The sequence below is a fragment of the Propithecus coquereli genome, unplaced genomic scaffold (assembly GCF_000956105.1).
Source record: "Propithecus coquereli isolate 6110/MARCELLA unplaced genomic scaffold, Pcoq_1.0 Scaffold98, whole genome shotgun sequence".
In the NCBI taxonomy this organism is placed as follows: Eukaryota; Metazoa; Chordata; class Mammalia; order Primates; family Indriidae; genus Propithecus; species Propithecus coquereli.
Window position 1 is genome coordinate 1,072,507 of NW_012156173.1, and position 17,466 is coordinate 1,089,972.

General features: G+C 35.9%; 1 protein-coding gene across 1 annotated transcript in view; it reads left to right on the forward strand.

The window, feature by feature from the left end:
* The window catches only part of LOC105827148 (A-kinase anchor protein 7 isoform gamma-like), a 22,618-nt gene extending 6,618 nt beyond the window's left edge, over positions 1 to 16,000 (forward strand). The window contains exons 3-4 of the mRNA XM_012665167.1: positions 7,282 to 7,421; positions 15,860 to 16,000. Coding sequence (XP_012520621.1) covers positions 7,282 to 7,421; positions 15,860 to 16,000 — 281 coding nt within the window. The remainder of the gene's footprint in view (positions 1 to 7,281; positions 7,422 to 15,859) is intronic.
* The last annotated feature ends 1,466 nt before the right edge of the window (positions 16,001 to 17,466 follow it).

Sequence of the window (17,466 nt, forward strand, 5' to 3'; positions counted from 1 at the left end):
ATTAGAATATAAAAATATATTAGAAAAAATTCAAATGTACGTACAAAAGAAAATCTTTTAGAAATGGTGAGGAGACAGTACAACCTATGCCACATCTTCGGCTTCATAGGTTGGACATGTTCCAGGAGAAAATCCAGCGTTAGTGAGTGGTTGACCTTGACCTAGATGGGTCTCATCTCTTTACAACTGTGGTCCCCAACCTGGTATGGTCCGTGGCCTGTTAGGAACTGGGCCACCCCCAGCAATGGGTGAGTAGCGTTGTTAGCCATCCCTCCCCACCCCTACCCAGGTCCATGGAAAAATCGTCTTCCATGAAACTGGTCCCTGGTGCCAGAGAGGTTGGGGACTGCTGCTTTATAAAGGAAGTGTTGTGAGTCAATTGGTTAGTAACCCAGTAACCCATCCAGAAAATATTTGGGGTTGCTGTTATAATATTCTGCGTCTGAAAGTTGAATGGGTGTCTGCAGTAGAGTCATTCTGCTGCTAATGTGTGTAGCTTAGTATGCATCCCACAGTGTGAATTTGTGGACAGCTTTAGTTTAATTGATTCTAGTCTCTCACGAGAATCACAATTCTTAACTGTCAAACCACATTTAAATCAAGATTCAGAAGAAAATATTTGAGAGTTTTTTTTAGTTACTTGTCTTTCCTAAGTGTGGAATTCAGTTCTCCTTATATTGAAATAATTATAATCCTTATTTAACCTCACATGGAATTCTAATCTTGTAATTATTGGAGATTTTAGAGATATGGGAGATTATTTTGTTCCTTACTTATTAACTAATACTATTGTGATATTTTTAAAACTACTCAGACTCTTAAATATTTAAAAACACAAATTGAAACTTACCTTTACCTAAAAAATATTTTTCATGGAAAAATGCTGTATCAAATAAAGATTAAATCTCAATACCAGATATAGTGATTATCCTGAGTCAATTAAAAAAAACATAAATTATGTTCTGTATCCTTCCCATAATTAATTGGGGAGGCATACACTATATATTCCAAATTTTATCATAAAAGGGCTTAAGGCAAATATTTGTCCCAAATAATACAAAAAGTTGATATCTTTTTTCTTTTTTTATTAAAAATAAAATCATGAATAAAAATCAGAACAAGTTCAATAGATACATTAATTCAACACATTTATTGAGTGTGTTATATACCAGGTACTATTATTGGTGCTGAGTCAAGGATGTAGAAAATAAAATTCAACAAGTAAACAAATACATGGAAAGTTATTCAACTATATAGGTATCAATAAATGCAAATTAAAATATGATTTTAACTTACCGGAAATTTTTTTTAAATGACAATACTCAGTACTTATAATGTATCAACATTGCTTCCGACAGTACAGCTTATTCTGATGATGCAGTTTATTGTTATAGTTTTTTTAGGTATAGTTTGTTGGGAATACCAGCAATGTTCATACACGGGATAGATCCACTCATGAGACTCCAATGTAAGGGCATAATCTTACTTGTGAAAAAAAGTTTTATTCACAAATACGTGTGTCACAGTATCTTTTAAATAGTAAAAATATTGGGAAAAGAATGTAAATGTCCAAGATTAAGGAATGGTTGAATATGCTATATTAGTGCCTCTAGGTTACATATTATACAGTTATTTAGTATTGCAAATAATATTTCTGAAAATGATGTATCATAGGGTACATTCCTATATATGTATGTGTGTGTGTACCCATGTATATAATGCACAGTGAAAAAAGTAGGGCAAAAATTATATGTGCCGTTTGTTTACAATTATAAAATATGTGATCTGTCACCAAAATTCATAGCGACTGTGTTGAGAGTAGATTTATGAGCATTTTTTTTGTTCTTTTCTTTAATCCTCAAATTTGATGAATGTTCTTTATTCTTCTATATAAAAATACAATTACAAATTAATTTCATTTTATTTATTTATCTTTTTAGAGATGGGTTCTCACTCTGTTGCCCAAGCTGGAGTGCAGTGGTATAGTCATAGCTCATTATAACCTCAAACTCCTGACCTTAAGCTATCCTCCTGCCATGGCCTCCCAAAGCACTGGGATTATAGGCCTAAACCACTGCGCCTCGCCCTAAAAATTTTAAATGTGGTTAAAAAAACTTGTACATTTTCATTAATTTCACCGACATTTTTCCTAAATATATTTTGCTAAGTTAAATATTTATAGAAATTTTCCCTTTAAGAGCAATATTTCATAATAAGATTGAGTCCTTCCAGCACATTGTTAAATGCTTTATATTTTCTTGATCCTCACAGAAACTTAGGGAGATAAAATTGTATTTTCCGAAAGTTTTAGTAATGTGCCAAAGATTATTGAGATAGCAAGGGGAATGATTCTATGAAATATGGAAGGCAATATTCTAAGTCATATAACTGAGGTGTTTTAGGAATGGTTACTTCAAAGTTTATTTTAACTGCTTAAATAAAAAGAATAAAAAGAAAATATCAAAACAAAATCTAATTCATTCTTAGCCTTTTAGCTAAGAGCAAGTGTGAAAACAGTCAACTTATAACAACAGATGGACTACTTAAACTAATTTCTCCCATATTTCATTCCTTTGTAGTTTTTGAGGGAATAAATAGAATTTGAGGAAAAATTAGATAATTTACATAAAATGACATGTGATGCTTTACTTAAAAAATGCATGGATCAGAGAGTTACAGCCTTCGTGAACAAGACCTGATTCATTAGAACACATTAAAATGGCTACCGAAATCATTATGAAAATTAACAAGTAGAATAAATTAAATTTATAAGACGGGTTTACAAGCTGTATTCCTACTGATGACTTTTTTGTTAGCCAGTAAAGTTACTCTAAATAATCCAGTGAAAGATCCAGGACACGTGGCCAGAATTTTCTACATTTTGTTTCTGTGGTCACTGATCTTTAAAATTTTTATCAGTAAACTAGATGATTGCCTGAATATTTTGCTCTTTATATTTTCGAATGACGCTAAATAAAAAGAATAACAGAAAATTGCATTTTGGAACCTACATTATGATTTCAATGTTGAAAATAAAATAGAGTTCAGTAAGGAAAAGCAGAGGGATTTTATACCATGGCCACACTAATAAACTTTACAAATAAAAGAGATGATATGCAAACAGGGGAGAAGAGATACTGGGCTTGACATGTAACAAATTGACAGAAAATCAGCAGGACTCACTGAATTAAAAAGATAAAAAATGCACATATAAGCCGTAGTAAAACTGTACTATAGTAATAAATACTTCCAGGAGCTTTTCCTTTTTTACCTAGCTCCCATCAGATAATTTTAAACTTTGCATTGTCTGTGATACCTAACAAAAGAAAATGTTAGATTATCCAATTCAAAGGAAAGTTAAATAGTTATTGATAAGATTATAGAAAGCTAAAGAAATTTAAATAAATCCTGTACTATATTATTTTTACCTAAATGTATTCTGAGTTGGGTTTTACACTATGTCATTCTCATGATACCAGAATTATTAGAATCCTTTTCTGTTACAACCACTACCTTGAGAGACTATGATTTTCTTTTTCTGGATGTTAGCAAAATGGATTTATTGGATGTTCGAAATGGCAAAAATAAGTTGCTCCAGATAGGAAGACAATTTAGTGTTAAATGGATAATGTATAAAACAACTTAAAATGCTAAAAGTGTCAGTGGTCTTTGAAAGACCATATTAATTCTGTTCCTGTCATTAGTATTGGAGTGTGAGTAAAATAAAACAAAAATGGTCATATACCTTACGTTCACAGTCAGAATGTATTTTACATTGCCACTTAGTACACACAAGTATGCAAAAAACTGAAATAAATGTTTTGCAAAGCAATAACTTATACTTACTGTCTACATGACTGCCATTCCATTCCATTCTATTCCATTCCATTCTATCCTATTCCATTCCAGGTTTTGAAAAGTACTCTTTATTATCTTCTAAGCTGATTTCATAACCCACTAGTGGGTTGATGCTTGCAGTTTGAAAAAAAAAAGCAACCAGACTCTAGCTTCAGGATTCTCCTGAAACCATTCTTTATTTAACTTCACCACGAAATGTCCTAATTGGTACTGACGTTAACAGTACCTTTACCACAGATTACTAGAAAACTAGAACTGGAAGAGACCCCAGAGAGAGATTATCTAGCTGTCCCTCCATGTCCCTGTTTTTCTTTTCTTTTCTTTTTTTATTTTTAATGGTGCATTATAGAAACTTTACAGTGTATGTATAGTAGAGAGAATAGGACAATGAGCCTCATGTATTAATTAATTCTTCCTCACTGCATTATTTTGAAGTAAATCCCAGACATATCACTGTATCTGTAAATACTTTAGTATGTATCTTTAAAAGGTAAGGGATCTTTTTTAAAAAAGCAAATTCAAAATATCCTTACCGTACCAAAGAAATGTTGGTAATTCCTGATGTCATCAAATATCCATTCAATCTCTGATTGTGTCATAGTTTCAAAAAATCTAGATTATTTGAATAAGATACCAAAGTCCGTGCACTGTATTTCATCGATACACCTCTTCAGTATCTTTTCATCTATAGATATCCTCCTTTTGTTCTTGCGTGTGTGCGTGTGTGTGTTTATTGTTGTTGAAGAAATCAGATATTTTGATATTGTGGTCATTTAACATATTTCTCTGCCCCTTATATTCCCAGTAAACTTGTAGTTAGATCAGGAGGCTTAAGGTTCTGAATGTTGGCAAAAATGCTCCAAAGAGAGTATTTTGAATTTCCTATTGTGTGGCGTCAGTAGGCATATTATGTTTGCTTGTCTTGACTTCTTGTGATGTTAAGATTATCAGTGGCAAAAAAAAAAAAAAAAAGATTATCAGTGGCTGCAGGTCTTATGACCCTAAATGTATCCATTATTAAAATTCACCATCAGCCACCATCTAATGGATCATCCATTGATGATCTTTGAGTTGATCTGTTACTTTGTTAAGCATTTCAAAATGGTGATATCCTAACTCTATCATTTTGCATTTATTAGTTGGAAATTTCTATAAAGAACTTTATCTTAGTTAACTATTTGATTTCCTATATGACTATTTGGTTGTAAAGAAAGGTGGAATATGCTTGATTTTTTTCCCTTTATCATCAGATTTTTAGGATGTTTCTCTAGACTTTTCCAAAGGTGACCTGTCAGTTTTTGGTTTTAATTTTTCTTTTTAGTATCATTATGAACCAATGGATTTAAACATGTGATTTACTTCACACCACTGAAGTTATTATCCTATTTGTTGCTCAAATTGTTCCATCTTTGGCCAGTGGGAGGACTTTCAAATAGACTCTAGAGACCTTCTGACATGATCCCAGGAGTTATTGAATTTCCAGGCCTACAAGAGTACATTGTCTTTCCAGACCTAGAGTCAGCTCTTTCTCCAAGCATTGGTCAGACTTTGAAGTTCTCAGATAAACAAGTTAAATAACTTGATTAAAAGAAGCTTGTTGGAAAACCAGTCTTTAGGCCAGTGCCCTTTTCACCATCTGCTGCCTCTACAGATTGAAACATGCAGTGCGAATTACCTTCCCCGTAGCTGTAGCCCCACCCTTCTTCTTTTTGTAGAGTATTTTTTCCACAGCATAGGTTGATAACTGCCAGATTCTCACTATCCCAGCTTCCTGTTGTTTGAGGTTAGCCCTGTGTCCTGATTTGGACATTGAGATGTAAGGGGACGGATGCTGGAAACATTAGAATTGATTTGTAATGTTACCTTAAAAAATTGGTGTGTTGCTTTTGAAATTTATTTTTCAATATTTAATTTTTTAAAAACTATTCAAAACAGCTCTTCATGTTCCATACCCATAGAAGGTACGAGTGGTCTGGATGATAAAAAACAATGGATAGTTTATAAATCATCTGTTTCTCTTTGGAGTTGCTTAAATGACCTTTAGCAGATGCAGATTTATCTCCCTAATTATGTTTAGTTTGGGGTAATATCTCATAATAGATAATAATAGTGCTTGCTTTGCACCAGGAAGTGGTTTAAATGCGTTCGTGTATTAACTTGCTGAATCCTCAAAAAGATCCTATGAGGTAGCTGTTACTATTCTAAAATTACAGTGGGGAAACTGAGGTAAGGAGAGTTTATAGAACTTGTCTAAGATCACCCAACTAGTAAGTGGGAGAGCCAGGATTCTAAGCCAGGCACTCTGGTTCCAGACTATATTAAAATTGGTTTCTGTTTCCAGAGTACCAATTATACTAACAGTAGGTGGAGGTGGGCTAGAAATGTATTTATTAATAGAAGTGGATTAAAATATAGTTGTTCTTCATTTTGTGGCTTCTGTTTAAAATTAGTACATTTAGTTCGTGTTACTAGAGTCAAATCTAGGACCTTTTCTTAGGTATCTAAAATTGCAGGCAGCCCTATAACATATTGATTTGATTTTTCCATATTAAAAAAACTTGCAATAAACCAGGCACAGGGGCTCATGCATGTAATCCCTGCAATTTGGGAGGCTGAGGAAGGAGGATTGCTTGAGGCCAGGAGTTCAAGACCAGCCTGGGCAACATAGTGAGACCTCGTCTCTAAAAAAGAAATTAGTAGTCCCAGCTACTGGGAAGGCTAAGGCAGAAGGATTGCTTGAGCCCAGGAATTTGAGGCTGCAGTGAGCTATGATTACACCACTCCACTCCAGCCTGGGCAATAGAGTGAGACCCTGTCTCAAAAAAATGAAACAAAAATAGGAATAAAAATTTAACAGACAAAATTATTCTGCCAAATTGTTATGAAAGTTTCTAAAGCATTCTCTTAATTTTTTCAACAAAGAGTTTGTAGTGTGACAAGGGCCACAAACCAAACTTTGAGTGGCAGTGCTGTATCTGGTTATGTCCTAGAAGTCACAGATAAATATACATACATAGGATGGATGGAAACAGAGTCTTTCCTAATGTTATGAAAATTGTGGCATTGAGGAGAGAAGAGTTGTTAGCTATGCCGTAGATAAGGAATTAGCACACTATGGCCTGTGGGCCAAATCTGGCTAACCACCTGCTTTGTAAATAAAGTTTTATCAGAACACAGGTATACCCATTCATTTATGTTTTGACTACAGCAGAATTGAGTGGTTGCAACAGAGACCATATGATCTGCAAAGTGTAAAATATTTACTATGAGTTCCTTTACAGAAGTGTTTGCCAATTTCTACTTTAGGTTTGAAAATGATAATTATGAATGATTACTACTTATATATTGCTTGTTTCCTTTTTTCTGACTATATTACCTTTGTTTAAATGTATTAGACATTTTTGTTTGACTTTTTTCCTCTAGTCACTGATGTACCTCAAATAAATTTGGAGAGAAGTAAAGAAAATGAACAAATCAAGAGTGATCAAATAATGAAGAAGAAAAAAACACAAAAAGATTATCAACCCAACTATTTCCTTTCCATTCCGATCACCAAGAAAGAGGTACTATTTTTTAAAAACTATTTTTACTATGAAGTTTTATTCTAAATTATATTTAAAGTACACTAAACGCATATAAGTCCACTTGCTCTCAGCTTCTAAGACTCTTTGGTGGCATTTTAGCAAGACCATACAGGGAATATTCCTGTGTAAATAATAGGAATGTATTTAAACAATAATTTTGAAAAAATGTTATTTAAACAATTACATCTAAACAATAATTTTGTGAAAGTCACTTGAAGAAGTATCGTCAGATGGCACATCAAGGTCCTTTGCAAGCGTTTGTTCACTACATTAGAGAAATCCTTTGGAAGGAGAGAGCAGTGATTGGCTGAGAAAAGAGGATTGTGAAATCTCAGGAAAGTAAACTGGGGTTTCTTACTGCTTTTTCTTCTTTATGGTAGTGATTATTGCAACATAGTTTCTTTAAAAATTGCTCATTGTTGTGCAGCTTAATATTGTACCATGAACTTGCTAGAAATCTATTAAAAATCTGAAAAATTAATGTGGTGTGAATAATAGGAAATGGGACCAGCCAATTAGCCCATCCCGAGAAACCCTTGAGAGAGAAAACTATTGTATCTAATTACAACCACTAACGCAGTGTGGAAGGAATTAAAATGCCTCAGGAAAGAACACCTCACTTGGAAGACTGACTGTTTTTACATCTTGGCCCAATTTAGGAGCCAGATCTGAATTTCTGTTTGATTGTGGATTAGCATCTCTGTGACCAGGCACATTTTCAGGTTGCTTCTCACCTTATTTAACCAGAAAGTCTCCAGGGAATGCTAATGAATTTTTAAAAATCAACCCAAATTGAAATCAAAGAAATAAATATCAAAAGAAAATTCTGTTGGGGGCATTCTAGGAAATATTTAGTCTGTGAGGCACAGTTTGTCTGGGAAGAAAAGATACATGAAAAGAGAAAAATTGCCTAGCCATAAAAGATTTTAGATTTGATGCAGTGAAGAATCATATTCTGATTTTACTGATACATATTTGATTCCTTTGCTTGGTTAACAGTAAAATAGTCCTTAAAAGTGTTTAGGTGGTACACAGTTTAGTGTAATCTGCAATTTTATATTAAAATATTTGCAAGTTGTTTGGATAGGTTTTCTTTGAAATTTAGGATCATGTATACATGTGGGGATTAGCAGAGCTCAGGGAGTGAGGGATGGTGCTGCTTTAATGAGCAGTCAGACAGAAGCCAGGTCCTAAGGAGCCTGAATGTCAGCCAGTTAAAGTGGCTTCCCTAAGGATACAGCATTTGTGATTGGAAGAGAATCCAGGTTCTTTGTTTTGGTTTGTTTCTTAGAGATTGTTCCAGCACAGTCTCTCTCAATGTAAATGTTCCAGAAGCACTTCTGGGAGTTGCTCTCATTAGGCCTCTCATTTTATATTTCTCCCTTCACGCCTCTGTTCTTTGCCCCCATGGTGGACTGAACAACTCTGCATCACCCTCACGCCTGCCCCCGCTCTCCTAGTGGCCTCGTTCTGGTTTCTTACCTCTTCCAGTGAAGCCTGGAAGATTGGGGTGATGTACTGGTGGGGTAGGGAAGGTGGGGAAGGGGACAGAGAGGAAAGAGAAATTCTTTCGTTCTAGGGTTTAGACCACAAGGGTGTTGGGAGGAAGAGGATGAGGGAGTCCTGTCTACAGTGCTTAGTTTTCACCCTACAAGCTGCTGTAGCCTTTGTTTCTGCCTCTCCACCCCTGTGAGGCTGTGCAGATAGTGGAAAGAGTGGGGGCCTTGCAGTTCAACAGACCTTGTTGGAGTAGCAGCTGCGTCACAGACTGCTGTGGGTGTAGGTCAGGTTACCTAATTTCTTTGCATTTCAGTCTTTTCGGGTGTGGAATGAGGTAGATGTTAATACCTACTTCAAATGATTATTTTCTAAACCCAAATCCGGACATATTGCTGACTTGCTTTTACAATTCAGGATTTTCCCGTTGATAGTAGAATAAAGACAAACCCTTTAGCATGCTCTGTCAGGCTTTGTCTGTTCTGCCTTCTCCACGTCAGCCCCTGCTCTTCCTGCTCGAGCCCCTCTGGCCTGCCTTGGACTTGCCAGGTTCCCTCTGCCCCAGGGAAAGCCTTCTCTGGCTGGGAGTTTTCTCTTCCCTCCTCTTGGTTTTGTTAATGCCCAAATCTCAGCTCAAACCTCTCCACCCGTGACCGCTCTGACTAGGTCAACTGCGCTTCTTTCCTCGCCCCATCCCCCCAGCTAACTGCTTTCATAGCTTTCTGTTTGTCCTTTGTCATTCTAGCAACTTGACACTTCCTTCTTCCCAAGGTTTTTAGAGCATTCCCAGCACCTAGACCAATGCTTGTGCAAGAGTAGATGTGTACACACACACACACACACACACACACACACACACACACACACTCATTTCAAGGGCGAAAGTATGTTTCTGCTGTAACAACTTATAATCAGCACACTTAAAAATAATAAATACAATGTTACCAATGCTGGTTTCATAATATAGGTTCAAGAGCAGTTATTTGTTTTCAAAGAGGTAGGGTGATTTACAATAGTGGGAAATGCAGTTTTCAAAAGTGACCTTGAAACCATATAATTTGATGTTTCCCCCTCAAGAGACTTGTTTGTAGTTAACAGCTTAGAAAGCTTACATACAAATATGAGGAGAAGATGTAGGGATTGGGCAAGGTTAGGAGATATCTTTTATATCTTCTACATGAGTACCTTTTTTGTTTGTTTGTTTTAAAGTATCTAATGATAACTTTCTTTTTAAACTACTTATGAGCTTTTGTGGGAAGGCTTGGGAAAAGAAGCACCATTTATAACATTGTTTCAATGGAAGACTGTATTCCAAGTTCCAATTAAGTGACCTGCAAACAAGCTTTTGGAAGCTAGCACATTCACAATGAGTTGCTCTACTTTTGGCCTCTACTTGTTGGCATCTAGTTTTAAAGAAAAAAGTATTCGGAATTACACAGGTCTTTGATTTTAAACACATTCTTAGAAGTTTGTAATTCATTATTAATGGAATATCTTCATTTCATATTTTTAGGCAATAGAATTGGAAAATGAATTAAAGTAGTTGCATAAAAACATCCTAATTGGAAGTATATGAAAGTATGTGTTTCTCTGTTAACCTGCAAACACATGTTAGTTTGAAAATAAGAAAAAATTCTGATGGGGTTATAATAAATCCTACATGTTTCTTAAATGGCTAGAATTGTTTAGTTATTAATTCTAGCTGGATTTACCCACATGTTGATTTGTATGCTTTCTTAGATATTAATGTAAAGTAAATCAACATTGAAAAAATATAAGGCATAGTCAGAAGCTGGTTGAAATTAGGAATATATTAACTTTTTTTGGTATCTTTTATAAATGTACTAGTGGAAAAAGATTATTTTCTTCAGGGGTTTTAAAAAGCATTATTTACATTTAATTCTGTAAAATTTCATCATTTTAGTAATGTGAAAATTGCTGGTCTTAATGAAAATGTGAAAGTAGATTAGTGCATTTAGTATTTTTCTGGAAAATGTAATAGTAAAAGTATTTGATATCATCATGTATATGTTAAGCACTTGATAGATATAGAACATTATTTTATTTGAGGATGACATTTTTACTTTTACTCCAGTTATTGCTATATGATCAGTTTTTCAAGTTCTTTTCATGGTTGTGGACAAGCAATAAAAATGAGACTATTCAGCTTTAAAGACAAGTTAGATAGCAAATTGATGTGATAATTCCAGTAAATTTGAATGAGGCAAGAAATTTGGGAAAAATATATGTAACAGCTTATAGAAATTCTAAAACCAATATCAAAAGATAAAGTCAAAGACATTCTCCTACCATGTACTAGAATGCAACTCTTTTCTCTCATGCAGAAGCATACTAACTTTGAGGCATTTTCTTTGAACTCACATATGATTTGAGTCAATTAGAAAGCTTAAAAGATATAGCAACAAATTACATTATTTTTAGGCATGTGGAATATGGCCTAGTGATGATGTTTAGCAGATGAGTGTCTGCTTTTATTCTTTTAACTCAAAGAAATTGCTCAATGAATGAAATATTTAAGATTTCAATAAAGCTTTTATTTTTGGAAGTTTCTTTCACTGTCACATTTAAATTTGACTTTATAGTATTAGGTTTTAAACATGTATTTTGTACGATACTGCCAATGGCTGGGGATTATGGTAACAGATAAACTTTAATGACTTAATGGCTATAAAAATTAGTTTCCTTTGGCCTTTGATGACATTGGTACTTTAAAAAAATGACATATGAAAAAGACTCTGAAGTATTTTTCTTTTTCTTTTCTTTTTAAGAATGTAACCAGGAACAGAAAGCATTCACAATTTTAAGATGATGTCAAGGAATACATAAATTAATTTAGAGCATCAAAGCATACTTAGAAATATATTGGTTGATTATATTAACTTTGAAATTTTCATACATTTGAGGCTAATCCTGCATTATGAGTAATAATAGTCTTAAAGAGAAATAATAGTCTTAAAAGTATTTTAGTTTTTAATTTACAATTTTATAAGCTACTGGGTAATTCAAAGATATTAATACTAATGGTCTAAAACTGTGATACCATGTAGGCATTGTACTAAAATGGAGAATATACAAATGGATAGAATTTTGAACATTGTCCCGAATTTATATATAATTAGTACTTGAGCTTAGAATAAAGACTAAGTTATTAAGAAAATGCAAACATTCTACCCACCAGGTACAAATAGCAATCCCCTTCCCCCCAAATTGAGACAACTAAAAATGTCTCCAGGTATTGCCAAATGTCCCTGGGAGGCAAAATTGCCCTGGTAGAGAACCACAGATTTAATAACATTGTTGGTGTTGTAACTTTATATTAGGCAATGGAATAGAGCTTACAAAGTACTTTCATGTACTAATGTGATCTTTAACCCTGTTAGTTTGGCAATGCAGGTTTTATTATTCCTATTTTGCAGTTGAAGAAACCAAGGCTTATTGAGACTAGTGACTTGTACACCTCTAGCAGACCTTGGATTAAAATCCAGGATTTCTGACCTGAGTCTAGCACCCTTAATTTACATCACTCTGTAACTATAGTTCCTATCTTAAGCCACTTTCTTATCATAAAGTAAACCAGAATAACCATTGTACCAGCTGAGATTTGAAGATGTAATTACGTTGTTTTGAGGTCTGACATTTTGAGCACCTACGATGTACTTGACATTGGGCTAGGCCCTTTCCATATGTACCTGGATTCACTTGAGCTACTCCATTATTCTTGTAAGCCAATCTCAGCACTTTATTGCATCTGGAAAAAACTCGGGAAATTACAGTTTAAAATCATTGCAAAGTAATGCGGACTTATGCTAAAGGCTTTTTTAAAGATGGCCAGTGTATTCCATTGTCTTAGTCCATTTTGTGCTGCTGTAACAGAATACCTGGGACTGGGTAATTTATAAAGAACAGAAGTTTATTTCTCACAGTTCTAGAGGCTGGGAAATTCAAGATCGAGGGGCCAGCATCTGGTAAAGGGCCTCTTGCTGTGACCAGAGAGAAAGTGAGTTAGAGAGAGCAAGAGGGGGCTGAACTTGTCCTTTCATAAGGAGCCCACACCTGAGATAACAGCATTAGCCCCTTTGTGAGAGCGCTGCCCCATGACCCAAATACCTCCCATTAGGCCCCACCTCCCAACACCCCCACGTTGGGGACCAAGTTTCCACCACATGAAATTTGGGGGATACGATCAAACCATAGCAGATAGTAACCAGAAAGGCTTGCTGAAAATCCCCTTTAAATGTCTCTTCCCTTGGTATTTCATTTCTTAAGTCAGTTCCCACATCTCTGCCCCTTCTTTTTGCCCCCTCTCAAAAACAAACTCCTTGTAACTCTGTTGGCCTTTTTTCTTACGCCATTGCTTTCTAGCTACTTCTCCTCAACCCTCCTGAATCTTTTCTTCCAGGTGCCCCTCTCATCTTTTCTCATATGTACTTTATTCTTTTCTCAAGCTCCTTTGCTTTGTGTGGTATATGGTCTTTAAGGGATTTTAAAAAATCTGTGTTTCAATTTATTTTAATAGAGATAATACCAATATCTACCTCATAGAATTATTGAGAGGCTTCATTGAGCTAATATATGTAAAATGCATACTGTGGAATGTAGAACCTAGTGAGCACACAATAAACATTTGTTGCTTTGCTGCTGCTGTTGTTTAAATATTGTTTTTATTATTAACACCTGGCATTGTGGTGAGACAGTGGTGTAGAAGAAATAGACATTGTCCTCAAGGAATTATAATTTACTTTTTTTTTGAGACAGGATCTTACTCTGTCACCCTGGCTAGAGTGCAGTGATGTGATCATAGCTCACTGTAACCTCAAACTCCTGGGCTCAAGTGATCCTCCTGCCTCAGCCTCCTGAGTAGCTGGGACTACAGGCATGTGCGACCACACCTGGCTAATTTTTTATATTTTTTGTGGAGACAGGGTCTTGCCATGTTGCTCAGGCTGGTCTTGAATTCCTGACCTCAAGCAGTCCTCCTGCCTCGGCCTCCTAAGTGTTAGGATTACAGGCGTGAGCCACTATGCCTGGCCTTACAATTTCATTTTATTTATATAAAGTAGAGAAAACGGTGACTCTATAAAATCTTTGTATACCATTATGCTTGGAGCATTTTATTTATCAGGCTATCAATATTCTTTAATTGGGTGTCAGAAGTGACATCTTGTGTTGGTAGATGTTATATTAGGTGTCATTGTGTAATTTCCTACTGGGAAAACCATTTCTTCTGTTAATCTCTTTTACTTACAAGGCATAGGGAAAGGCTGAGGTTATTTTGGGTGATGTGGATTTACTGTAAAGGTATATGATGTTAAAGAAAAAAATATTCATGACATCTGTTAAAGATGGTAAGGCAGACTTCATTCAAAAAGGGGCCATGGTGATAGGTACAGGGACCACTGCACTGCAGTCTTCCGGTGGGGCAGAGAGATTGAACTCAATTCTGACTCGAGCAAGGACAAGTGTGGATTTGTGCCAAGGAGCAGGGTGGAGGTCAGTGGATGGAAAATTACTTAAAAGAAACATCAAGAATAAGGAGTTTCTGGCTAAACTGACTTGATAGGATTATCAGTGAAGGCAGGCCAGGGTGGTAAGGTCTCTAAGACGGATGGTCACATACAAAGGTGGTATCTGACTTAGTAGGATTCTTGTTCTAACTGTATTCTATAATACAAGGAAGAGAGAGAAACCCAAGGTCTGGCCTACTCAGACACAGGACTCAGAGGAGCCAGAAATTTTAGTCAAAGGAGAGAGTCTTTGTCAATGAGAAGTCAGATTCCAGGACCGCATCTCATGATTTGCCCAATCACATTCCACAGATAATGGGAACATTGTTCAGGATAAAACAGCCACTCTAGTATCAGAACAGTCTGCTATGCTCATGATTCAGTGTTTTCTTATCTCTGCTTTTTTATGGGTACTGCTGCTGCTGCCCCCACCCCCACCCCTTCTCTGTTACTAATTCTGCTGCATCGGGGCCTTCTGTTCCCTTAGGGCTTCTATGTGCTCTCTCCTCTCTCTCTTTCTCTCTCTCTCTCTCTCTGTCTCTCTCTTTTCCTTTCTCTCTCTCTTTTTCTGGATTTGCCATTTCATGTTCAAACTGCTTTCCATTACAGTCACATTTAGAAGTTGACTAGAATTGGATCTAACTGGAAGTGGAGGAGGGAGGATGCGTCATTCCTCCTTCTGTTTCAGAGGAGTAGGTACTGAGAGGGAAGGCAGGTGGGTGACCAGGTCAGTGGGGTGTCACCTGGATGCAGGCTGTGATTGTTTTCCTAAAGTATGCATTTGAACTTCTTTGCAACTCTGTCTTCATGGTAATGCCCCTCCTCACATTTCTGGACAAGTGACTATAGTCAATCCTGTTGAAATTATTGCTGTCCTAAAAAAATCTTAAAGGTTATGAGGAATGGGTTCTCAGACACATTCATTTGGTGACAAGTAAATATTGCTTCTAACAGAAATGGAATGTTCTTTGCTGGTTTGACCTTTCTGTGGCAAGAATAAAGTCTTTTTCTTAGGAAAGATCATAATTATTGAGTCATATTGTGTATTCCAAGGACAAATTTCTGAAAAGATGCATGGTCATTGAGAGTTTTTCCACTAAACCACTGATCTGATCTGCAAAATAAGGGTGTTGGGCTCAGTGTTCTTAAGATGGACAAGCATTCTGTGATTTTTAAAAAACTTATGCATCCTATTAAGCTGTCCAAGTCAACTATCTAGGATGTTTGAGAACAAGTAGACAATTAAACATTTGTTTGGTGGACGTCTTGACATTGTTCTAATTTTGGTCATTGCTTATTTTTCTTTTTGATTTATATTTACCACTAAGAAATTTTCTTACCTAACCTCCAATGGGTCTTTTGTGTGTGTGTGTGTGTGTGTGTGTGTGCGATTAGATTACAAGAGGAATTAAGATCCTGCAAAATGCAATAATACAACAAGATCAGCGACTGGCCAAAGCAATGGTTGGTGATGGTTCCTTTCATATTACCCTGCTAGTGATGCGGTTATTAAATGAAGATGAAGTAAACATGTGAGTAATATAAATTTCTTGAATATTATTTTCCAAATTATTACTTTAATATGAGTAAACATAGCAGAACCCCAAGAGGCATTGGAATTCTAAAGAAGTATTCTTTATTATAATTTATCCCAATTAATAGTTAATGTACATAAGTAGCTATATAAATATTCTTCTATTTAATCTAGACTTTTTTTCTTTGTTAGTGTTATCAAATGGTAGCCCTTGGTTGTGTAATTGTTTCGCCTGTGCTCGTTATATAAACACTCTGGAATTTGACCATTTAGGTTAGGATTCTAGGTAAAGAGTCTGGAACTATGGCATAACCACCTCCTATTAGCTGCCTGACTTTGGGCAAATCATTTATTTTGTAAGTAGATGGAGAAAATAATAGTAGCAATACATGCAAAAGCTCTTTGTATAGGGCCTGGCATGTAGTAGGCACTCTATTATTAGATATTAGAGCTGCCATTTTACTATGCCACTGGACAATTTCAGTTTCACCTTGGTCATTCTTAGAGTTCCTCTACTCCATTTCACCCTGCCCCCATGCCAAGATAGTGCCATGAAGGTTGAGTATGAGTCATTGCCTTCTAATCTGGAGTGGAGAAACCTTGCTCTTGCCTCAATTCTGTGGGACACGCCATCTGTACCTAAGATTCTCCCTTTCCCTGTTTTCTCCTGTATAGTCCACTGTCTTAAGATCAAGCTTCAGCTCTTTGGAAAACCAAAGCCAGAGTGAATTGCAGATTACTTCTGTTTTCTACCTTGAACATATATGGCTCCTGAGGGAATGAAGAACAAGGCTTGAACTGTGAAGGGGATGAAGAAAAGGAAAAATAAAATGGAGAAAACAAAAAAATTAATAACTCAAAATGTCCAGCCCCATTATGATTATTATAGTTATGTCTTTTAAATAGTAGAATCTCATCTCTTTAGAGATCAATCTTTTGATCTGTCCCCAGCTGATCTATTATAGAGCAGCCTTGAGCACCCTGCAAGAGGCAGAGAGGAGCAGAGATTTCACTTTTCTTACTTTTGCCGATTACTTTGCCAAGCAATAGAAAAAATAAATGCTCTCATGTTCCTGAAAAAAGAGAAGCCAAAGAAGATGTGGCCCGAGAAGATGACAGACTGAGAGAAAAGAGTAGTGCTCTGTGTGAGTTAGAATGGTATATTAGTCAGGGTTCTCCAGAGAACCAGTAAGATGTATATCTATATAGCTATCTATCTGTATCTATCTGTGTAGACATATATATCTTTATGCAGAGAGATTTAAGGAATTGGCTCACATGATTGAGGGGGTTGGCAAGCCTGAAATCTACAGGGCAGTCTAGCAGGGAAGAGTTGATATTGAAGTCTCAAATCCAAAGACAGTCTGGAGGCAGAATTCCTTTTTTCTTAGGGGACCTCAGTTATTTCTCTTAAGGCCTTCAACTGATTGGATGAGGCCATCTCACATTCTGCAGGGGCAGAGGTGTC